This window comes from Notolepis coatsorum, assembly GCF_963971535.1.
Source record: "Notolepis coatsorum genome assembly, chromosome: 3".
NCBI classification, from domain to species: Eukaryota; Metazoa; Chordata; class Actinopteri; order Aulopiformes; family Paralepididae; genus Notolepis; species Notolepis coatsorum.
The window spans coordinates 45,262,188-45,287,273 of NC_140167.1; the positions used below are offsets into that span (position 1 = coordinate 45,262,188).

Consider the following 25,086-nt stretch of genomic DNA (forward strand, 5'->3'; position numbering starts at 1 on the left):
TCCACAGGTATGACCACTCAAGTCTGTCAAACGCCTTCATGGCATCCAAAGACAGAACTGTGGATGGAGTTGTATTGTCTTTACTGTTATCGATTACATGCAACAGCCTCCTAAGATTATCTGCAGCCAGACACCCCGGGATAAAACCAGTTTGATCGCAGTGTACCAATACAGACATAAATCTCTGCAGGCGACGGGCCAGCACCTTGGCAAACACTTTTAAATCGGCCCCGAGAAGACTCAAGGGTCTATAGCTACCACAATCATTGGGATCTTTGTCCTTCTTGAGAAGTAAAGAAATCAACGCCATATTGACATCTCTTGAGAACTCCCCTTGTTCGATAGCGTGATCATATCGAGCATCAATGGACCCAGTTGGTCCCAGAAAGCTAAATACACTTCGGGTGGAATACCATCCCAGCCTGGTGCCTTACCCCTCTGCATTTCAACAATCGTCTCCCTCAATTCCACGAGAGTAATCGGTCTCCCCAGTTCCTTGGCCTCTTCCTCAGAAATGTGGGGTATCTCAAGCCCGCCAATGAACGATTCAAATTTAGAGTCATCAAGATTACCCTCTGAGCTATATAACTGTGAGTAAAACTCTTTAAAAGTGTCATTGATCTTTTTCGAATCAGTAGTGACTGCACCCTGGCTCGTCCTAATCGAGGGGATATCCGAGAAATGATCATTTGAGCGTATTTTCATTGCCAATAGATGGCTAGGTCTGGAGCCGTGAAAATAGTAATTTTGTCTTGTCCTATGTATCAAGAACTCAGACTGTTGTTTAAGTATGGAGTTAATTTCTTTTTTGACTATCTTACGTTGTGTGTTTAGTCGTTCATTATAGTTAGTTTGCAAGGATGCGTATAGGTCCGCATATAATGATTCCAGTCCTTCTAGCTTTTTTGACCGGGATTTTCGCAAATTGGAGGCAAATAGTGTGACATGACCCCTGACAAATCCTTTCAATGCGTTCCACAGGACCCTAGGGTCTTCTACTGTGCCAACGTTGATCTGCAAAAATTCAGCTAGTTTACTCCTGAACTCAGAACAGAAGTCATCGTTCTTTAGCAAGGTCGAATTAAAACGCCATCTGGGAGCTCTTGCGGAGAGCCTGCCAAAGGTTGCCGTAAGGAAAATCCCCTTGTGGTCTGAGAGAGCCAAGGGAACCAATGAGACATCGAAACTATCAAACATATTAGGGGACGCGAATGCATAGTCAATTCGAGAGAAGCTTTTGTGTCTGGCTGACAGGTGAGAGTAATCTTTGAGGGTGGGGTTGGATAAGCGCCAAAGGTCTGTGAGCCCCGTGTCCTTGGCCCACATCCTAAGGGCCTTAGAGGCCCGTTTTTGGTCGCTCGTTTCAGAGGGCCCGGACCTATCCATCTCCGCATCCCAGCACGCATTAAAATCGCCACCCACAATGAGAGCGTATCCATTAAGTTCCAACATATTCTTCGTGATTGTATTATAGAACGCTGAATCAAATGTGTTAGGAGCATACAATGCTATTATAGCCATCTTCCTATGCAAGAATTCAACTTTTGCTATAGTAATCCTTCCCTCCGTGTCCGACCATACATCCAAGACTTTGATATCAAGGTTACGTCTTGTAACTATGACTACTCCTTTCGTCTTATCATCTGCTGAGGATGAGGAGATAACGTGATATTGCCGATTTGCCAGTCTTGACACGTCACCTACCAATAAATGCGTCTCACTAAGGAGAGCAAGGTCAATATTTCTCCTCTTCAATAGCCAAAGGACACTGGCACGCTTGTGTGGGGCGTTAAGCCCTCCTGCGTTCCAAATTAAAATATTCAATTTAGCCATGGTCGAGCTCGTCTAAATGCGTAGAGAACATACCAGTGCAGCCAGGCTGAGTACAGAGGCGCTGATCCAGGCGGGCCCAGACGGTCAATCCCAGGAGTTCAGAGGAGGAACAATTACACACATATAAGACAACGGTACATAAAACACATACAAATACCACCCCAGCTACAACCCCCCCTCCTTCTACTCTAAACCCTAACCCACCCGTCCTATTATAAGCCCCCCTATACCCACTCTCCAATCCCCACCCTATGCCCCATCCACTGAGGATGGTCATCTTCCTATCACTTCCCACTAGAGACATGGATCCAATAAGACGCTCCCCACTCTAACCCCCCTCTAGATAAACCCCTGAGTAAACCCCCACTAGTCCAATAAACACAAATAATAATAAAAATAAAATCAATAAAGATATCGGTCGAAAACCACCTGAGCCCTGGCCCCAACATAAGACAACCATAATGGTAAAAATAGCCATTAAATAATAACTCACATCAACCTGCAACCATCTATTTCCGAATCTGCGCTTCAACGTCGCAATGTTATAGCCCAAATGGGTACAGGAAAATTCAAAACAAAATTAAATGAAAGCATCCCAGCCGATAGTCTAAGGCAGGATCGGGTCACAGGTTAATTGTGCAAAATTGTGTGAACAATGTCAATTAAACAATGATAATAATAAGAAAGGGAAAAAAGGGGTTATGGTTAAAGTGCACCCCTGAAGCAGTCCCTCTGATCAGGCACAACGGCTGAAATGACATAACCTATGTAAGAATCGACAATAATAGGAAAAGGAAAAAGAGGGTTATGGCTAAAGTGCAAGCAAAGTTAAACCTGACCCAGCCTGTTATCACATATTTATGTATATTCGTTCGAGAGCCAACGTGAACCTTGGCCCTAACATGACAGCTATAATGGAAAAATTAGCCATTATTATATAATTACTCAACATCAACCCTGTGACCATCTACCTCGTAGTCTGCATATTAATGTTGCAACGTTATAGTATAAATGGATAAGGGAAAATTCAAAACAAAATCAAGGCATATCAGCAGTTAGTCTAAGGTAGGATCGAATCACAGTTAAATTGCTCATTCAAATGCCATTAAAACAGCGACAATAATAGGAAAAGGAAAAAGAGGGTTATGGCTAAAGTGCAAGCAGAGCTAAACCTAAGCCAGCCTGTTATCACATATTTTATGTATATTCGGTCGAGAGCCAACGTGAGCCTTGGCCCTAACATGACAGCTATAATGGAAAAATTAGCCATTATTATATAATTACTCAACATCAACCCTGTAACCATCTACCTTGGAGTCTGCATATTAATGTCGCAACGTTATAGCACAAATGGATCACGGAAAATTCAAAACAAAATTAAGGCATATCAGCAGTTAGTCCAAGGTAGAATCGGATCACATTTAAATCGTGCATACAGATGACATAAAAACAGCGACAATAAGAAAAAAAAGGAAAAGAGGGTTATGGCTAAAGTGCAAGCCATATAACCATATAGCCATAAAGTGCAAGCCATACCCGACCCAACCTGTTATCATATATTGTGTATGCATATTCAACCGACCTTGGCTTCTACTATTGGATCCCAAAGTTCAAAACAACCTGGATATAAAAATAAAAGCATACCAGAAGTTAGTTAAGGACCCGATCACTCTTGAATTGTGCAAACCAATGTCACTTTGAACAGCAACAGCAACCAAAATACGTAACCATTAACGGGTCTCGAATGTCTCAGCGCAGACGATAGACGAAGCCCGCTTAGCTAGCCCGAGGCTAGCGCGTAAGCTAATGATGAATCCGGATAGCACGTTAGCCTATTATGTACATTGTTCAGCTAGCTCGTTAGCTTCCAAAGAGGCGATACACAAGTACGACCATGAGGTCAGCTTTAGCAAGTAACAGAAGTCATTGGGAAGCCCCGCTAGTTGGATGGGCAGTGGGCAGTTAGCATGTCTGGGCATGACAGCAAGTATTTGTGAATAGTCGGCCTAATCAATGAATATAGGCCCACACCGCCAAGTCACTCACCCGGCATAGATATCAAGCAACAGTCTCGGGTATCCCCGCGAGATATTCCTTCGCTTTAGCCAACGACCAAAATGAACGCTGACCATCGACCTTCTCCAATACAGATAATTTCGCGGGAGCGAATAACGTGGGCCTCAGGCCTAGTTTCCATAGCTTAGTCAGGACCACCTTGTATTCGCCTCTCTGTGCTTGAACCTCCGGCGTAAAGTCCTCGAAAATGGCCACTTTGTGATCGCCAAGCCTCAGATTACCCCTTCTGGTACGAGCCGACCGCATGAGGAGTTCTCTCTGCTGAAGCCTGTTCAGCTTGACTATGATGGGCCTCGGCTCTTTGTTCACGCCGGGAGAAAACCTGCCCGCTCTGTAGGCCGACTCACAGACAGGAGGCGAAGGGAGGACGTCCGTCCCTAGTATTTTCTGCAGCAGTTCGGGCATGGTCTCAGAGAGACGGCCTTCACCGCTGGTCTCCGGTACTCCAACAATCCTGACGTTGTGGCGTCTATCCCGGGACTGCATCTCCTCCATTGCCGACTGTAGTTTGTTGACTTCAGCCTGCCTAGCCAGCAGGGCGGATTCGAGACCCGCCATCCTCTCGCACTGTAATGATACCTCCGTCGTTAGCATGGCTAATTCGTTAGCATTAGCCGATGAGGCAGCGTGAATCGACTCCATCCTGTCTGTCAGCGGGACCACCGCCAGCCGTATTTCTTCCGATATCTCACGACGGAGGTTGACACAAAAATCCGCCAACACTTTCTTCTGTGCTTCAGCGACGCGTGCCTCAGAGTCTGCGTGTAGCTTGGTCATGACCAAGAGCACAGCTTCGCTTATTTCCCCGACACCGGACGACGATGCAGCCAGTCCCGGTGGTGGTGGTTTGCTGGATGGGGCGCTCATGGCTCTGGTTTCCACCCCCGTCATCGCAGAAAGTCAAAAAAAGTCGACGACAGTATACTAAACACGACGACCTAGCAAACAGATAAAAAACAAATAAAAATAAAATAAAGACTAATGGGGAGAAACGTATATTCAGCACGGTAGAAGGGAGCTCATGTGAAACACGTCTACTCCATGATTGCTCAGCTCCGCCCCCTCTCGTGCAGAACCTCTTTCTTTAAGAAAATGGTCAAACAGGCTACTAGATAACTTCTCCAAATAAGGATATGGTCATTTTAATACACTGAAATAGGTATAGAAATGTAAAATAAGCAAACATATTATTATTTTTATTAGCATATTTATCTTATTTATGGACTGCACCTTTTGAAAATGTAAATAGATTTTTATGTTGAGATGTGGTATGTACACCAACTTATCAATTAAGCAATGCAACTTGAGATTTGGCCCTCTTATTACACATGTGATCCGGATATGGCGTGACACACAGAAAAAGTGTACTAACCACCATAAATGGCACAGGCATTCTCCCCTATTTAATAACAATTTACTCCTTATTGCACAACAACCTATCAGATATCCTAGATGAGAAAAGAAAGGCATACACACATTGGGGGATATCTTCGATGACCATGGTTTTCCGCAGTTATCAAGATATATTCAACAAATGTAACCTCACCAGTTCCACTTATCTTTTCTATCTACAAATAAGAGCAGCTTTGAGGGCTCACGGAGTCCCATTAAATATTCCACTTGAGCACCACAGATTTCACATTATTTTATGACAAGGAGACATCGAGAGGCTTCGTCTCTGACTTTTATCGCCACTTACTTACGTCCTCATATGAGATCCTTCCCCTAGACTCGGTTTGGAGGAAGGATATCCCAAACTTGGAAGTAGATTTTGATTGGGATGCAGTCTGGGCAAACGTTCGGCTATCATCACGCAACCCAGATCACCAACAGATTAATCTTAATTTTATTCATAGGATTTACCTGACTCCTAGACGTTTGCACCTAATGGGTCTCAGACAAGACTCTCGATGCTCCTTGTGTTCAAACGGTGCTATTGGTACATATATGCTAGGGCTGACCCCTATTAATCGATTAGTCGACTAATCGGTCGAAAGGAGCCGTAGTCGACTGGCCAACCTCTTAGTCGAATATAAAAAAATATATATATAAAAAAAAATTATCATTATTTCCAAAAGAAGAGGCATAGAAGCGTGGCTAACACTAATGGCACGCATACCAGAGGCTAACTGCCTACGAAAACAGGCACAGAGGCACTGAAAGAGGATTTCACCCATCTAATGAACACACTAGACTAGACAAATATCAAGATGTATCCATCAGTGGACCAATTGCATGCTTTTGCAGAGGACAAGAAGCCTCCAGTCGACTCCTTCAGACATTAAGCACCCCCCACAGTCCAAATGGAATGATAAAAAAAATAAAAATAAAGAAAAAAAATGTAAAAATATGAAACAAGAATTATATTTTTATAGTCGACTAACGGCACATTTTGGCCAATCCTAGTCGACCATCCAAATCCTTAGTCGGGGACAGATATGCATATGTTTTGGGAATGCCCTCCTGTTAAGATTTTCTGGGAAAAAGTAACCACTCAATTATCAGAATTTGTATCTCTGACCATACTTACACTGCCTTCTGTATTGTTGTTGAATGATGTTTCTCAGTTATCGACCTCTGTACATGTAAAGAGACTAATTTTGGCTGGTCTTACGGCTGCCAAAAAGTTGATAGCGTCATGCTGGATTCAACCAGATAAAATGTGCCGGAAGGTATGGGTTCAACTTCTTACCTATCTCGATGTGATTTATCTAGAGATATCCACTGCACGAATTTGAGGTGTTAATGAAGCCAGCATAGCAGTCTGGGTAGCTGTGGTGGAGAAGATAAAGGGAAGCATATAAACTTGTAATTTTCTGATGTTAAATGAAATAGTGGATGTATAGTCCAAGTGGGGGTCCTGAGGGGGGGGGGGGGGGGGGGAGGGAAGGGGAAGGAAAGAGCGAGCAAGAGCACATGTATTGTATTTATTATTTGTATGTCTTTTAATCTACATTCATTTTTATTTAATTACTGGACTGTCATTATTATTTCTGTTATTGTCCTGTGATTTATCATTGATTATTACTGTTACTGTATTGTTTGTCTAGTTTCATGTTAAAAAAGGGAAAATAAAAACATTTGTTAAAAGAAAAGATGTGGTATGTTGTAGTAATAAACGCACAGCGACAAAAAGAAAATTCAATAATTTATTGATAACAAAATCCTTCTTCCGCCAAACAATTTATTTCTTCAGACATATAGCAGAATGGTTGCCAAGGAACACAGATCGATGCAGTGCAAAGCATTCATCTCATCTTTTTCGGAAAGCTAATGTTATACTAACGGGCATTATGGTCACCAGTCTTGCACAAGATTTTCAAACAGTGAATATGATGTAACGGTAGGTTTAACACAAAGCTTAGGTATTTATCTAGTTGTCTAATTTACACCTGTTGTGGCTGGCTGTTTTCAGACGCGTAGTGATACTGAATTGTGTAAAGGAATTAAACATCATAGCCGTGGTATACTGTATGGTCTGATATACCAAGGCTATGAACCAATCAGATTGCTTGATTTGAGCTACACATTTAATTTGTTTACATAAGATTTAGCATGACCTTTAGTTAATTATTGCCATTATACAACAGCTTTATTAACGGTTTAATAATGGCAAACTTTATTAACTGTTTCGTTTTTATAAGATGAGATTTTTCATGACCATGAGTTCATTATTGCCATTATACAACAGCTTTAACAGTTTTCATAATAGCAAACTTAATTAACTATTTTATTACTAACAAACTAAAAATGAAAAATGTTGCAGTGACATTAGTTGTTACTAGGTTACCAGTTAATTTATATCTCCGTTTCTGGCCTCCGACAATCACAATGCACGATCGGAATGAACAGTGCAATAATGGATGAGGCAGTGGGATGTGATGATATTTTGGCACAGCCGTGCTGCGATCACAGACACAAGGCTGAAGGCAGAGTATCTTAGATCAGCCCAGTAGTGCCAGAATCTCACAGCATTGATTGGTTGATTGAAAACTTTATTAACAGATTGCAGAATGGGTACAATACAGTACGGCTCAATACACACAATTGTTAAGGGGATGCAGACCAGAGAAAGACTTTCGTCTTGTTTACATCAGGGTCCCCCATTTTCAATTCATCATAACATATATGACATACAGATAGACAGTACTGCTACATCTATACATGTATGACATACCAGATTTACAAATACAGTACGGTTTGTGATACAAAAAGAGTCTAAAAAAGAGAGCATATACATTTGACGAAGAAACTACATTGGAGGAGGTGGGGTGGGGGGGGGAAACTGTACATTGGAGGTGGGTGGGGTGGGGTAACTGTACATTGGATTATCCACGGAACCTTACTTGGTCCCAAGAAGAGGGTCTTGTGTATTATTGGGTTAGGACATTTACTGTACATTGGAGGGGGTTGGGTTAGGACATTTACAGGGCCAGTTTCGAATTGCAGTCTCCCGTAGGTGCTCTTTGAGAGTGGTTTTGAAAGTGGGTAGTGATTCACATTCCTTTACAGCTGTGGGTAGGGCGTTCCACATTGATGTGGCATAATTGCAAAACGTGTTTTGTCCCTTGTTTGAGCCGAATCTGGGTTTCACATGATTTGTGGAGCTCCCTCTGGTGTTGTGGTCGTGGTATTCACTGACCTTTGGGAAGTAATTTGACATGTACATGGGTACCTTAGATGTGTAGTGTATCTTGTAGACCAGGCCCATTGCAAGTTGCTGTACTCTGTCGTCTACTCTAAGCCATCCTAGGTTGTCAAAGTGGGCAGGGGTGAGGTGGGTTCTAGGAGTAAGGTCAAGCAGTAGTCTGACCAGTTTGTTTTGTGATGTTTGTCATTTTGTTTTTAGCGCTTTTGAGGTGCTTTGGTACCATGAGGTGCAAGCATAGTCGTAGTACCCTTGAATGAGTGCTCCTGCCAGAGTCTTCAGGATATTCTTGTTTACCAGAGAGGAGATCCGGTCATCCGGTACAAGAATCTAATTCGTTGGTTGACTTTTTTATTACATTGGATGCCATTTTGTCACAGGAAAGATTTGCCTCTAGAATGGAACCTATGTACCGTAATTCCTCTAATAGTAACCGGGTCTCAAATACAAGCCGGGTCTCTATTAATGGCCGGGTGCACTCTTGAGCTAAGCAATTATAAGCCGGCCTCCTAATACAAGCCGGGTTACATACTGAGCTGCATACTGAGCTAGTTACTTGATTTCACTTTGAAAACGTTGAAATGACCAGTGACCACCTGTAATTGCACTGTTTACTATTTCATACAGTACTTGGTTTCAATAAATGAACCCAGTACATTTTACTGGGTTCAAACTGACACAAAATGTTGATTTATTCATTATGATCCGTTTGAAAATTTGAAATATAGGCCTCCCTCTTATACAGGCCTCCTCCTAATACAAGCCTGGTACCCGCTACAGTTGAAACAAATACAAGCCGGGGTTACTATTAGAGGAATTACGGTATGTAATTTCATCTTTCCTTGTGACAATATTGTCACCCACTGTAACTGAGAAGCCGTTGGTCTTGCTGAGTTTGTTATTTGAACCGAAGAGAATGGACTCAAGTCAAGTCAAGAGTTTTATTTGTCACGGCATACAAGTATACAATGAAATGCGGGGGGTCTTGCCCGCAGCGATTGTGCATAATACAATAGTAATATATAATAAGAATTAGAGATGTTCCGATACCATTTTTTCCTTTCCGATCCGATTCCAATACCTAAGCTTTGGGTATCGGCCGATACCGATACTTATCCGATACCAGTGCATACATAAAAAAAAATTATACTTTCTTTTTTACAGATACTGTTTTATATACCTATACTGTTTTTTAGTAATAACTAGAAAGTAATGGTATTTATTCAACAACAGGTGATTGTATAGATTTGTATTAGTATCATTAATCAATGAGTATGTGGCTGCAGCACTGCAGATATACCCTACTCCAATGATCCGCACGGACATTAGACAGTGTTGCACTCGCTACCCAGTCTGTAAGCTAGTAGCAGATAGAACGTGCATGTTGTGATTTTCGATGCAAAATAAATATTCAACATTCTCTTTTGAGACTCCGCCTCAGACTCTTATCCTTTGGCACTTGGAACTTGCTGTACTTTGCTTGCAGGTCTGCAGCCATTATTGCTGGATTATGAATAGCACCAACTTTAGCCACGGTATCGTTATCAAGACACTTAGCTTAAGGCACCCTTGCATGTTGTATGAGTCTGTATGTATATAAATGTTAAATGGTATATGTGATGTGTTGTGATGTCACGTTTTGTATGATGCTTTTTTGTGTTTCATCCTTGGCAGTATATCCTGACTGTGCTCTTCTGTCGCATGTTTATTTTTTATATTGTCAAATAAAGTCATTCAGTCATTCATTCATTCATTCGTTCATTCATATCAAGCTAAGCTAGCTGAGCTAGCTCGTCTTCCCGCATTGACATTTGATAACGTTAGTCAGCTAACGCTAGTCAGTAGCTACTTAACTTAAATACGATTCACCGTGGGTGCATTATTGTTGATAGACGGACAGTGTCAGGTCCTGGAGAAAGGACAGGCGATCATCTGATTTGATGTAACGGGCGGATGTTGTTCCAACTAGCTAGCTTTTCAGCTAATGCTATCATAACACCAGCAAAACACATCCCGTCCGAGCTCCCTGTCACACGCTCTGTCGGGGACAATGGAATTTAAGAAAGTGTATCTGCTGTTAAAATGACAAACAGCATCACACTTTAAAACACGTTAATTTTATAATCCTCACTCTCCGCAGGAGATGAATGACGTCATGGGATCGGAGGCTAGAATTTACATGTACTGGCCGATACTGATACCAGCATTTTAGGCAGTATCGGCGGCATTTCCGATACTGGTATCGGTATCGGAACAACTCTAATAAGAATCCAATAGAACAACATTGTGCAATAAAATAAGTAGACAAAGTAGGGCATATCGGTATATGTACATGAGTTATTTACAGAGCATAGTAGGACATGCTAGGTCCTGTGGTAGTGCAATACACTGTTAGCTACGGATGAGGCACTGGGTCTTTATGTACACTGCTATACAATGCTATATTATACAATCTCAAGTTATACTATTCTTAAAGTGACCTTTCCTTTTGTAAAGTGACCATAAGTGTGAGCGTGTGCAGCATGAGTGTGTGTGTGCTCATGTTAAAGTGGCTGCTAGTGTGTAAGAGTGTACAGTGTGTGTGCTCATGTGTGCTTGTGTGTGGAGTTCAGTGTTCAAGGCTCTGATGGCCTGGGGGAAGAAGCTGAGCCGAAGTCTCTCTGTCCTAGTTGACTCTGTTTTACCCAGGGGTAATGATCGTTTTTTTATCAGCGAGCCAGGTGCAGATTTTGCCTAGTTACGAGCTGAGGGTTTTTTCAACCTGTAACTTGTTCTTGTCAGAGACCAGCAGGGCCGAGTCGTCCGCGAACAGGAACAAGTTGCAGTCAAAAGCTGACGACATGTCATTTGCATAAATTAGAAACAGTAGCGGACCTAGTATGCTTCCTTGTGGAACACCACAGCTCACTGGGAGGGGGGGGGGGGGGTAGGGTACCGTTTACCTCTACCATCTGTTCTCTCCCTTCCAGGTAGGATTGCATCCAGCTCACTGATTGACAAGCTAAAAGCAATTGGTTTTGATAGTCTATCAGAATGGAGTGATTTTCAAAACCACTCTCAAAGAACACCTACGGACGACTGCAATTCGAAACTGGCCCCTGTAAATGTCCTAACCCAACCCCCTCCAATGTACAGTAAATTACCAAGTATGGTTTTGTCAATATTCCAATGTACAGTTTTGCTTGTACAGTTGTACAGTGTCCCCACCACACCCACCCGACCACCTCCAATGTACAGTTCCCCACCCACCCAACCCCACCTACCCAACCTCCTCCAATGTACAGTTTCTACGTCAAATGTATATACTCTCTTTTCTGGACTCTTTTTGTATCACAAACGGTACTGTATTTGCAAATCTGGTATGTCATAAATGTATAGATGTAGCAGTATTGTGTATCTGTATGTCGTGTGTGTCATATATGTTATGATGAATTGAAAATGGGGGACCCTGATGTAAACAAGACGAAAGTCTTTCTCTGGTCTGCATCCCCTTAACAATTGTATGTATTGAGCTGTACTGTACCCATTCTGCAATCTGTTAATAAAGTTTTCAATCAATCAATTGACAGTGTCGAAGGCCTTTTGTAGGTCCAGCATGACCATGCCGCAGTATTTGCCCGCGTCGACCTCTTGTTTGATGTGGTCGTTCAAATAGAGAAGGCATGTGTCAGTGGAGTGGGATGTTCTGAAGCCAGATTGGAATTCGTAGATTAGATTTTTTTCCGCAATGTACTTTTTGACCTGTTCGTATACTATTTTCTCCATGACTTTCGAGATGGAGGTAAGAATAGAAACAGGGCGGTAGTTGCCTGGGTCTAATTTGCTGCCCTTTTTGTGCAGGGGGGTTACTCTCGCAATTTTGAAGTCTTTGGGTATGTGTCCCTGTTTTATGGAGAGGTTTGGGGTAATGACTGCTGAGTCTCTGAGGAATTTGTAGGGGATATTGTCATGGCCAGTGGCTAGAGCCATATGAAATCCGCGTTCACGGAATCGCGGACGGAATCGCGGAATTAACCAATAAAAATGGAATCAACTGCAAAACGTGGAATATTGCAGAATTTGGCCTAATCTGGACTGAAATTCCGTTTTTGGGTGGAACGTTTGGTGAACACGTGACCGGGGAGGCGGACGCTAGAGCAGGTTACACACAACACCGCAGTCTCCAAGCGTCTCGCTGCTTCGGTGTTAACATCGTCAAGAAGCTAAGAAATTCCACAATAAGCCCTCAATTCAGAGCAGAGCAGTATCCTAATGACTTTTATGCCTCCGGCGATAAGGTGTTTTGCAAATTATGTCAACGTTCCGTGGACTGGAGCCACAAAAACACTTGCGACACTATTGTGATTAAATAGCTATAACGTTAGGACATGATAGCTTCTTGCTAAATCTAGTGCACCCATCCATTTGTTTAATGCAAACGATTGTCATTATACACGGTCCTTTATAAACTAAATAAACTTAAATAGCTATGAAACGTTACAGTACATAGGACTATAGATGGAAATGATAGCTTCTTGCTAAATCTGGTGCACTCATCCATTTGTTTAATGCAAACGATTGTCATTATACACTGCCCTATAATCTAAATAAACTTAAATAGCTATGAAATGTTACAGTACATAGGACTATAGATGGAAATGATAGCTTCTTGCTAAATCTGGTGCACTCATCCATTTGTTTAATGCAAACGATTGTCATTATACACTGCCCTTTATAAACGAAATAAACTAAACTAAAGGTGCCTAAATTATGCATTACTATATTTCATCACAATATAATAGATATAGCTAGGCTACCGACATTGTCATTGTGATAATGTCAGTAGTAGCTGTATCTATTGTTTACACTTGAAATGTGTATTTTTATTTTGTCACAATATTATTTGAAAAGTATTGTGTAAAATTGAACTGTATTTCTGAGTTGCAGCACTTAAAAACATTAAATGGACTGTTATATCATATTCAATTGTGGACATTTATTCATTCCGACTTATTAGACACTATTTCTGATGGTAAAATGAGCATAAAAAGCAAAATACAGAATTCTGAAATATTAAAACGGAAAAAACTGAATTTGGGAAAAAATAAAATGGAATTTGGAAAATAATAAAACTGATTTCATATGGCTCTACCAGTGGCCTTGTTTGGTTGGAGGGCGCTCAGTTTTTTTGAGTACCTCAGCTGTTGTTACCATTTCAAGTTTGAAGTCGTCTTTGCGGACCCCTAGGTTTTTGTAGTACGCTAATATGTGTTCTACCCCAAAATGCCCTGAGTGGGAGGGTAGTTTATTAACCGGCTATGTTTGTAAAGAATGTGTTTAGGTATTTGGCCACATCCAGTTTGTCTGTGATGAGTGTTTTCTGTCTTTATGTTTATGTTTGTAAATCTGGTTTTAAGCTTTTTGCTGCAGCCTAGTTGGTTGTTGAGTAATTTCCAAAGTTCACATGGTTTGTTTTTGTTTTCCTCGGTTTTGTCATTGATGAAATTTCTTTTTGTGGTTTTGATCATGGTGTTTACGTCATTTCTTAGTCTGTTTCTTTGAATTTTTTGTTCAGCCACGTGGGCTTGGAGTTCACTGTTTGAGCTTTGGTAAGCTTTGTCTGACTTTTATGAAGTTTCAAGCATTTTATCTGGTTTTCATAGCGGTCAGTATTTCAGTGTGCATCCATGGCTCAGTGCGATTTTTAACCCTGGTGGTTCTTAGGGGTGCCATGTTGTTAAATATTGTTGTGAATTTGGTTTTGAATCCAGTGTACCACTGAGCTCATCTGACCAGTCCATGCTCTCCAGTTCTAGGTTAAAGCCTCTCTAGAGTAGGTTTTGAGGTCCCTAGATGTGACTGTTTTGTGACGGCCTGCCTTTTGTTTTAGCTTTTTGCGGGTACAGAATATCATGTAATGATCACTTGACCCGCATGCTATCACCCCTTTGTTGGAGATCATGGACTTGTCAGAGGTCATCATGACATTTATGACATACAGATATACAGTACTGTTACATCCAGACATTTATGACATACAAGATATACAAATATACAGTACTGTTTAAGAGACAGAGATCCTAAAAGTTTTCTTACTAATGAGGGCCGACGGTCCACTCTACTGGTTAAAGTTGCTTACTCGTGAGTAGTACGTTCATTGATAAAGAAAAATAATGTCCACAGCCGCTCCGGTGTAAAACAAAGATATCCAAATGGTTTATTTCTCTTCCACAGCGAAGTCTTTCTTTACAGAAGTGATCCTAAAGCTATTTTCCTAAACTAACGAAATATTCACGTCACTACTACAAGGTAAGAAAACTGTATTTTCCCAGTCTCCAAAATCACTGCCGACTCGACACATGACAAAATTCCTCCACACCTGAAAGCCGTAAAACTCAACTTGCCGGCTCTTTCCACAGCAAAACGGTAGGCAAGGCACCCTGGTCTAGAAATGCAGGCTTCAATCTATATTGTTTAGTCTATCTGTTCAGTACTGCTCAGCACTGTTTCAAGATGCACAATGAGATCTTCTTCTTCTTGTGAATTTCCGGCAGTCTAGACACCTTTCGGCGTATTGCTGCCTAACTGTTCTTCTTCTCCTTCTTCTTCTTCTTCGGTCGGCCACCAACTAAGTAGGGCACTACCGCCATCTTCTGGAATAATTTCCTCCTACAATGTCCATTCCCTTCACCATCATGAAGTGCAGCTAACGCTGCTACTTCCCAACCAGGCCCCCCTCAGTGATGCACTCACTGCCCCCTGAGAAGTGACTCTTGGTTACCTACAATCCCCTTATTTAACTCGCCATTCACTTCATCCCACCTCAGACCCTCCATACCCAAGTGCAGAATTGCCACTTTAACTACCAACTTGATCCTTTCCGTTCTACTCTTAACCAAAGCTGTCGCGTTAACCACTCCTGCCACAAAGGCCACAATATTAAATTTCTCCTCCCACACCCTCTTTTTAACCTCCTGCACCACCCTCTCCGCCAAATGCCCTTCCCCAACCCCCTGTCCCTTACCTTGATCTCCCTGACCTACCACCCTAGCTGCCTCCGCATACAACATCTTTCCTTCCCTTCTCACTCTCTGAACCACTACCTCCCTCTTCATCACCTCACAACCCCTAAACGCTACACTATGCCCCCCACCACAGCTACAACACTTCGGCCCCACTCCCTCTCCACACTTCCCATATTCATGTTCCCCGCCACACTTCGCACATCTCGGCTTCCTCCTACACACAATGGCTATATGGCCAAACTCCTGGCACCTATAGCATCTCAGCGGATTCTGAACAAACTCCCTAACCCTGATAGCCATATACCCTACAAACACCTCTTTAGGAACAACCTCACCCTCAAACTGAATAACTATCGTCCCTGTCTCCTCCTTCTCTGCACCTCTCTTCATCCTTTCTACACTCTTAACTTTCCCATTACGTGCGTTACTCCTCAAATCTCCTAACAGCTGCTCTACACTAACCTTGATTGGAATCCCAGTAATTACCCCCTTGCAACCACCATCCCTTTTCTCCCCTACTACCACTACTCTACAGATATTCACTTTGCCAATGCTCTTCATTTCCCTTGCCTTCTCTACCTGCACTACACTTACACACCCTATAAACAAGTTCCCATCCCCCAACACCTTTCCGTACCTTACCTCTCCTAACTGTGCTCTAATGAGTTTTGACAGCTGTCTCTGCTCTATATTCCTAACTCCGTCTTCTCCCTCAAATCGCACCACTACATTCAACCCTTCTGCAAAATCCTTCCCTCTACCCTCATCCTCTGACCCACTCAAGCTATCTCCTCTCTTTCTTCATCCTACTCCCCTTCCCCTCACTTTCCCTACTCTTCTTCCCCACCCTTCTCTCTCACTCTCCTCCCCACTATCTTCTTCTTCTTCTTCTTATTTGAATTTCCGGCAGAGTAGACGCATCGTGGCGTATTACTGCCCTCCGCAATTCTTTTTATGGGCTCTTCTTCTCCTTCTTCTCCTTCTTCACCTTTTTTTTTCTTCTTCTACTGGACCCCGTCATCAACTACATTGTCCATTGGAGTGCAGCTACTGCTGCTACTTCCTGCCTGAGCCCCCCTCCGCGGGACCCTCCTTGCCCCCTGCTATCTTATCCTGGGCTGCTTTGTCCCTCGCAGCCTTGTCCCTCGCAGCCCCCTCAGCCAATTCACTATACACCTCCTTCCAGTCCAGACCTTCCAATCCCAGATGCTGAACCGCTATCCTAACAATCATCTTCACCATCTCTGTTCTACCCTTAGCCTCTGCCATACCAGTAACTACCCCTGCCACGAAGGCCACAATACCTAATTTCTCCTCCCTTCCCCTCTCTCTTTCCACCTGCTCTACCCTCACTGCCAAATGCCCTCCTTCAACCCCCTGCACCCTTTCTTGGCTACCCTGTCCTGCCCTGCTAACCGCCCCAGCATACGTCAACTTACACTCCCTTCTCTCTCTCCGATCCGCGACCTCCTTCATCATCACCTCGCACCCCCGAAACGCTACACTATGCTCCCCACCACAACTACAGCACTTCGGCTTCACTCCCTCTCCACAATTCCCATATTCATGTTCCCCGCCACACCTAGCGCACCTCAGCCCCTTCCTACACGTGGTAGCTATATGGCCAAACCCCTGGCACCTATAGCACCTAAGAGGATTATGAACAAATTCCCTAACCCTATACATCCTACGCCCTACAAACACCTCCCTAGGAACAACCCCACCCTCAAACGTAATCACTACCGTCCCCGTCACTGCCCTCTCTGCTCCCCTCTTCATCCTTTCTGCACTCTTAACTATGCCATTACGCCCGTTCTCCATTAGCTCTTCCACCAGCTGCTCTACTGAAACCTCGACCGGTACCCCAGCTATCACCCCCTTACATCCCCCCCCCCCTCTTCTCCCCTACTCTCGCCACCTTACTTATACCCACCCCCCCAATGCTCCGCATCTTCCTAGCCACCTCCACCTGCCCCTCACTACCACACCCTACGGCCAGATTCCCATCCCACAAAACGTTCACGTACTTTACCTCTCCTAATCGCTCGGCAATGAGTTTGGGCCACTCGAGCCTACCTACTTTCCTCTCACCCCTCTCCCCCTCAAGCCTGACCACTATATGGATCACTTCCTCTTTTGCCACATCTTTTCCAGCACCCTCGTCTCCCGGCCCACTTGAGCTATCGTCCCCCCCTTTCTTCCTCTTCCCCCCTTCTCCCCCCCTCTCCTCCCCCCTACTCTCACCCTTGCCCTGGCTATCCCCATCGCTGTCGTTCCTCTCCGTCCGCTTCTTCCTCTTCTTCCCCACCGTTTCCCACCCCTCCTCCTCCCTCTCTTCTTTCTCCCTCTCCTCCCCACTGTACTCCGACCCCTTGCCCTTCCACTGATCGCGAATATCGGTCGTTCTGGAAATTCGTAGCTCCATTTGCCGTTCTTCCTCTTCCTTCTTCTTCTTCTTCACACCATCCGACTCCTTCCCTTTGCCACAGCAAGACGGTGGGCAAGGCTTGGCCACCGTTCCACAGCACACATACTTTCCCAGGGGAGACCTCGTCCTCTCTTCCTCCATCCTTTCCTGTTGAATTATATATAGATGCACAAATGTTCTAGAATGTTTGATTATGACATCATACTGTGACATCACAAATGTTCTAGAATGTTTGATTATGACATCATCATGTGACATCACAAATGTTCTAGAATGTTCTATATGACAAATAAGACTGTTCAATGACTTTATCTAAATCCAATCAATATTCCTAACCACCGTCATCTAAGAAGGGAGATCCTTGAATGGCCCTTCTAAGGTTTCTCTCCTCCACATTGCCTGTGGTTCCTATTGTTAGGTTTTAGTGAGTTTTTCCTTACCTTCGCGTGGGGTATGTCTGGGAGTGTTGCATGCATGCATGCATTCATTTATTTATTTTGAGTTTATTATAATTTTTTGGACCTTATGGTATTCTTGCTTTTTCTTGACTTATTGTGTTGTTTCTTCTTGACTTGTTTAAAGAAGACGTGTCTCTGTTAAGCACTTTGAGTTGCACTCCGTGTATGAAAGGTGCTATATAAATGAAGATTATTATTATTAAAAGAAAATATATACATTAGAGGGGGAAGAAGCTGTACATTGGAGGGGGTTGGGTGGGGGTGGGTTGTTTGGACATTTACCGGGGCCAGTTTCGAATTGCAGCCTCCCGTAGGTGCTCTTTGAGAGCATAGCATGACCTTGAGTGTATTGTTGCAGTTATACAGCGGTTTTATTAATGACAAATGTTCATGTTTTGCTGGTGTAGGACAGAGACATTTAGCGGTGACAGGGTGCTGCTAGGTGACTAGGTCAATTATATTGCTATGATTTGATACGAGGCATGGAGAGAAAACAAAACCGGGTGAGGCTTTAGTAATGAGAGAAATTGCAAGGTTTGAGTGCATTATCATGAAAATTAGGCACCATTCAATTTTATAACCATTACCTATGGTTTAATTGATCGCCACTTCAGCATGGATACATCTATTGTTTCTATATAGTATAGTAGATTCTCTTTGTCACACTAATAATACCTTCTTTCAAACTTGCCACAGGTCCAAGGCCACATTTTAGATTTACATTCTATAGAACATGTAATAGAATGTGCATCACTTTCAAAGTTAATGGAACAAATGTCCTTGTCATGTATGGGAATAAAAACAAATATAATAATAAAAAAAAATAAGTTGCATTCAGTGAAGACTCTGTAATGCCTCATCTTTACCGATAACAGTGGTAAGGGCAAAGGTAGCCGTGGTAACAACAGATAACAGTGGTAAGGGCAAAGATAACCGTGGTATGGGCAAAGTGTGTTTTCTGGTCGGCTCTAAACATTTCCCAAGAGATTAAATATTCCTGCTGGGTTTGTATTGAATGAAAACCTGTGTTTGTGTTTTCCAGGCGTACTCTACCGTGGTCTCTGCCGCTGAAGGCAAGGATCCTGAATCCGAAGATTACGGAAAAGTAGATGAACTCAAACAGTATCCTTCCACAACTGGGAGCTATAATTATTAAAAATGTTTACATATACGGTAATTGAATTCCACTCTTCATATTTTTTAAACTTTATTTAACAAGGCAGGTCAATTTCAGCATGTCAAAGTGTCCTTGAGAAAGACACTTAACCCCTAATTGCTCCCGATGAGCAGGTCGGCACCTGGTTGCCTTCACCGTTGGTGAGTGAATGGGTAAAAATGTGAGGAACAAATTGTAAAGCACCTGGATAAAAGTGCTATATACTGTAAATGCACCATTTTCACCAATGTATAGGTATTATTACCCTGATCATTGGTTTCATTATCTCTCCAATTACAGTGTAGACGGTTGTGGAATTCTAGAATAATTCATGTCTAATAACAAATATTTCCTCAGATGGGAGTCCCTGGAACAGAATCTTATCAAATGGGGGGGGGGTCCCTGAAAGACTACATATCTATTTGGGGGTCCTTAACATGAAATAGTTTGAGTTCTAGAACTACAGATCTAGGCTACGACTGGTGTGGAGCCACACAAGAGTATACTGGCCAGTGTACTTGACTGCGAAGTCTGCATTCATTTTTTGTATACTGCCACCTTAATGTACATCTAAGCAAGATGATGAAGACATGGTTAAAAGCACTAGAGGGATGAGGGGCATAGCACCAACACCAGGTTAGAGTTATTACTGGATCAAGAAACCACAATTTTGAGAAAATGCCTGCGAGTGAGCTCTTGAAAACCAGTTGAGATAATATTGCCCATGTTCATGGTCCTTTGCAGTACAGTATTTGTTTCCCCTTAACCGTTACCTAGTGCTCGCTTCATCCAGGCTGTGTCCGAGCTTGAATTTCTAGGTTTTATCAAGTCCACCAAGCAGAAGACGGATCACGTGGCCCGGCTGACCTGGGGAGGCTGCTGATCTCGTACTATGAAGAAGTCTTTCTGTACTTCCCTGGATCCTTTATCCTGTCTGAAACCATCTAGAAAGAAACATAACTCAAGGATATTATTCTCCCAATGTGCATTGAGATGAGAAAGTGAAGACTTCTGGGTTTTAGTTTTGTACTATATATGTGAACGGTTTATGAAATAAAATGTGGTATCTACTTGTGCTGTGCTCAATAAATATGGATAGATATGGTCTCATATCTCCCATAGGAAGGTAGTGTGTGTGTGCATATAATAGCCGTAAAGGGGCATAATAATAATAATAGATAACATTTCTATAGCGCCTTTCATAGAACCCAAGGTCGCTTCACAATCAGGACAAAAAATAGGGCTAGGGAAGTAGGGGGGAAAAAGGGGGATGAGGGCAGGTAAGGGATAATGCACCTAATCTAAACTAACTGATGGGGAAAGGCCTTGGTGAAGAGGTGTGTTTTAAGAGCAGTTTTGAAGGTGTCCAGGGTTGGGGTGTTGAGGATTTTGGGGGGAAGAGTTCCAGAGGGTAGGGGATGCCACGCTGAAGGCTCTGTCCCTGAAAGTCCGTAACCTGGTGCGAGGGATGGAGAGGAGACCTAGATCAGAGGATTGTAGGTTCCGGGATGGAGTGTGCTGGTGGAGGAGATCAGACAGGTATCGGGGGGGGCGAGGGCATGGAGGGACTTGTAGGTGAGGAGCAGGAGTTTGAAGGTGATGCGGAACTTGACTGAGAGCCAGTGGAGGTGGATGAGGGTGGGGGTGATGTGCTGCCAGGGCTTGGTGTGAGTGAGAACCCTGGCAGCTGAGTTCTGAACATACTGGAGCCTGTCCAGGGCTTTGCTGGGTACCCAGAACAGGACTCTGTTACAGTAGTCCAACCGGGAGGTGATAAATGAGTGGATCAGGGTCTCAGCCACAGAATCTGAGAGAGGGTCGGAGACGGGAGATATTTTTGAGGTGGTAGAAGGCAGACATGGTGACTGATTTGATGTGGGAGTGAAATGAAAGTGTGGAGTCAAGGGTGACGCCCAGGTTACGGACTTCGAGAGACGGGGAGATGGAACAGCAGTCAACGTGGAGATCTCCAACCTTCCGGAGCAGTGCCTTGGGGGCCACAACCATGAGCTCTGTCTTTTTGCTGTTCAGTTTCAGTAATTTGGTTAACATCCAGGTTTTTATGGCGCGGAGGCAATTGACTACAGACTGTGGGGGGAGCTGGGAGGATGGTGAGGTGCTGATATAGAGCTGAGTATCATCAGCATAGCAGTGAAAGTTGAGTCCGTAGTGACGTACAATCTGACCGAGGGGGAGCATGTAAATGCCAACAATATGGGTAATTTGCTTACCAACTTGTCCGAGTTGGACAAGAAGATTGATACCAATTTTCTGTGTTCAGTAGAAAGCTATCCGGCTGCAAGCTAGCCTAGCACAAATTAATGGAAGCTATTATGGACCACTAGCCTAACTGTCGGCCAAAAACACACCTCCCTGAGTTTTAAGCTAGGCTGTGGTCTTTAAGCGAGTGGTCTGTAGCCGCTTCCATTAATTTGTACTAAGCTAGATTTGATTTGATTTGATTTGATTTGATTTGATTTGATTTGATTTTATTAGGGATCCCCATTAGCTGGTGCGATAGCAACCACCTAGTCTTCCTGGGGTCCACACACAAAAAAACACAAAAACAATCACCATTGCAAAAAAACAAAATTATTAAAAGTCAGTACACACAATGCATAATGAACCTACTGTAACAATTAATATAGCTCAAATTACATTAGTGTAAAACAAAAACAAAAAACCACTTTACAGTGTTAACAATTTAAAAACAATTTAAGATTCTTTTTAAAAGTGAATCTACTGTAAATGCAGCAGAGGTTCCGACTCGAGGCAGGCCATTCCACAGAGTTAATGCTCTAAAAATAAAAGATCTCCCCAGAGCGCTGGTTCTAGGACCTGGCAATTCAAGCTGCCCACTACTGGAACCTCTAGTGTAATGCTCGTGCACAGTATTACTAAAAACAATCTGATTATGTATAAAAACAGGAGTCTTACTGCTCATGACCAACTTGAACAGCACAAGTATATTAAAAGACAATCTATTTTCAACGTTAAGCCAAGAGAGGCGGGCATGCATACGGCTCACATTAGACCTTAGTGAGCAGCCCAGTACCAACCGTGCTGCCCTGTTCTGGACCACCTGGAGCTTCCTGAGGTCACCACTGGCAGCAGATGACCACATCGCAGAGCAATAGTCAAGATGACATAAAACTAAACTTTGCACTATCTGACATAAAAGGGGACGGGCAACAAAAGAAGCACATTTCCTGGAAATACCAATTGCTCTTCCCATTTTTAAAACAATATAATTAATATGCTGAGACCAAGACAGAGTGCAATCCAGCATCACTCCAAGGAGTTTAGTACTTTCAACTTGTTGAACTGCTGAATTACACAAGTTTAAATGAAGCTTTGGATTTGTAGATAACCTGTGCCTTGTTCCCAGCACAATACATTTAGTCTTGGAGATATTAAGGACAAGTCTATTACATACTACCCAGTCATGCACAACTTTAAGTTCTCTACTCAAAACTTCATTAAGTACATTGCATGATGGTGCCGCGTAATACAATGTTGAATCATCTGCATAAAGAACTGTTGTAGCACATTTGGTAGCCCAAGATAGGTCATTCGTAAATACAGAGAAGAGCAAAGGTCCTAGGCAACTTCCTTGCGGCACGCCACACTCTAGACCTCTGCTACTGGACAGGCTGCCATTTAGATACACCTTCTGTGATCTAGAGGACAAATAACTTAGTATCCACTTTAAAGCAGAAGAGTTAAAACCATAACATTTAAGTTTATCAACCAGTAGAGAATGGTCCAGCACATCAAATGCAGCACTAAAATCTAACAGCACAGCTCCCACCAACATAGTTATCTATAGCTTTAAGCCAGTCATCAGTCATCTGTATCAAGGCAGTAGAAGTAGAGTGACCAGCTCTATAGGCATGTTGAGAATCTGTTGCAAGCTTGTTTGAAACAAAATACTCTTGAATTTGTGAATGCACCAACTTTTCCATGATTTTGCTCAAGACAGGTAAAATACTTATAGGTCTAGAATTTCCCTCATTAAAAGCAGATTTGGTATCCTTAGGTAAAGGAAAAACCTTAGCCTCCTTCCACATCTTTGGAAATAGACCCACATCCAAACATCTATTCATAATATGAGATGCTATAATACCAGCAGTCATTCTCAGCACTTTACTATCCAGGTTATCTAGGCCTGCTAACTTACTATCAGCTAGGATAGCTTGCAGCCGGATAGCTTTCTATTTAACGCAGAGGAAATTGGTGTCTATTTTCTTGTCTGACTCTGGAGAAGACCGTAAGCGCATTTATGTGTACTTATGCACGGTATAGAAGCGGGCTGAAAATTATCTTATTTCCTGATCGCACACACACACACATATGGCACACGCTGATATATAGGTGAAAAAAGCTCTGATTATCCCAAGACTGGTAAAATAGATTCCTTACCTCAGGTCAGATGTTCTCCAAAAAGATTATTCCAATTCCTGATCGCCATTCCAAATATCGATCGTGTTTATTGATCCAACGCTGGGTACTCTAAACACATTCTCCGCTGTTCTGATGGTCCACAATGAATCCGATCAGCTCGAGTTACATGCCTGAGAAGTCAAATGTGGAAGCCGGATTTTTTTTCTACATCCGACCATCTGAAGAGACGATAGGGGGGCGGTATTTTCCCAATGGAGCTCAGAGAGAGTTCCAGTGGTAACGTGAGGCTAGATTGATGAAATATGAATGGAAATCGCTAATAAAAAAAATAACGATTAAAAACTAGATCTCTCGTCGGGTGGCACTCAAAGTATTAATATACTGTGTCGCTTGTCGTTGTCAACATGAACAAACATAGCAGTCTGTGGCAACGCTAGCTGACTAACGTCTTAAAAAATTTAATAAGAAGCATGCTAACGTTAGCTCGCTAATGTTACTGGGATTAAAGCAAGCTTTCAGGAGGGGCAGGGGGTTCCGTTGGCGGGGTGGGCATGCGAGTGGCGAGGCTCGAGAGGACCGCCCCCCTCCCCCCCCCCTTTTTTTGTGAAAGGCGATCTCCAAAATTGTATTTCTTTTATAGATTATTTGATTTCTAAAAACCTAACTATTCAGTCAGATAGCGATGTATTATGAAAGTATGTATATACAGTGCAATTACAATTTCAATAACTTTCCAGCACTTTATACACAATTCAAGCACTTTTCAAACCTTGAAAACACCACATTGAAATACAAGCATTTTCAAGGATTTCCAGCACCCGTACGAACCCTGTAGTGTAGAGGTCAAGACCCCCTGATGGCCTGGGATTGAACCGACAGAACCTTCTCTCCCACGTTTCCCACTGAGCCTCCCTACCATCTGAATAGGGGAAAAGTACCAAGGGGGAGTGGACCGCCCACCCATCTTAAATGAACACACCAACATTATGGGTAATGCACTTGCTGTATTCTCCGGGTCTGATACCAACTTTCCCTGCGTTCAGTAGAAAGCCGTCTGGCTGGGCTAGCCTAGCACAGAT

At 43.0% G+C, this 25,086-nt stretch overlaps 1 protein-coding gene across 1 annotated transcript in view; it reads left to right on the forward strand.

The window, feature by feature from the left end:
* The window catches only part of orc3 (origin recognition complex, subunit 3), a 63,004-nt gene extending 42,331 nt beyond the window's left edge, over nucleotides 1-20,673 (forward strand). The window contains exons 19-20 of the mRNA XM_084309628.1: nucleotides 19,490-19,569; nucleotides 20,381-20,673. Of these exons, the coding sequence (XP_084165754.1) occupies nucleotides 19,490-19,569; nucleotides 20,381-20,486 (186 nt within the window). The 3' untranslated portion in view covers nucleotides 20,487-20,673. The remainder of the gene's footprint in view (nucleotides 1-19,489; nucleotides 19,570-20,380) is intronic.
* The last annotated feature ends 4,413 nt before the right edge of the window (nucleotides 20,674-25,086 follow it).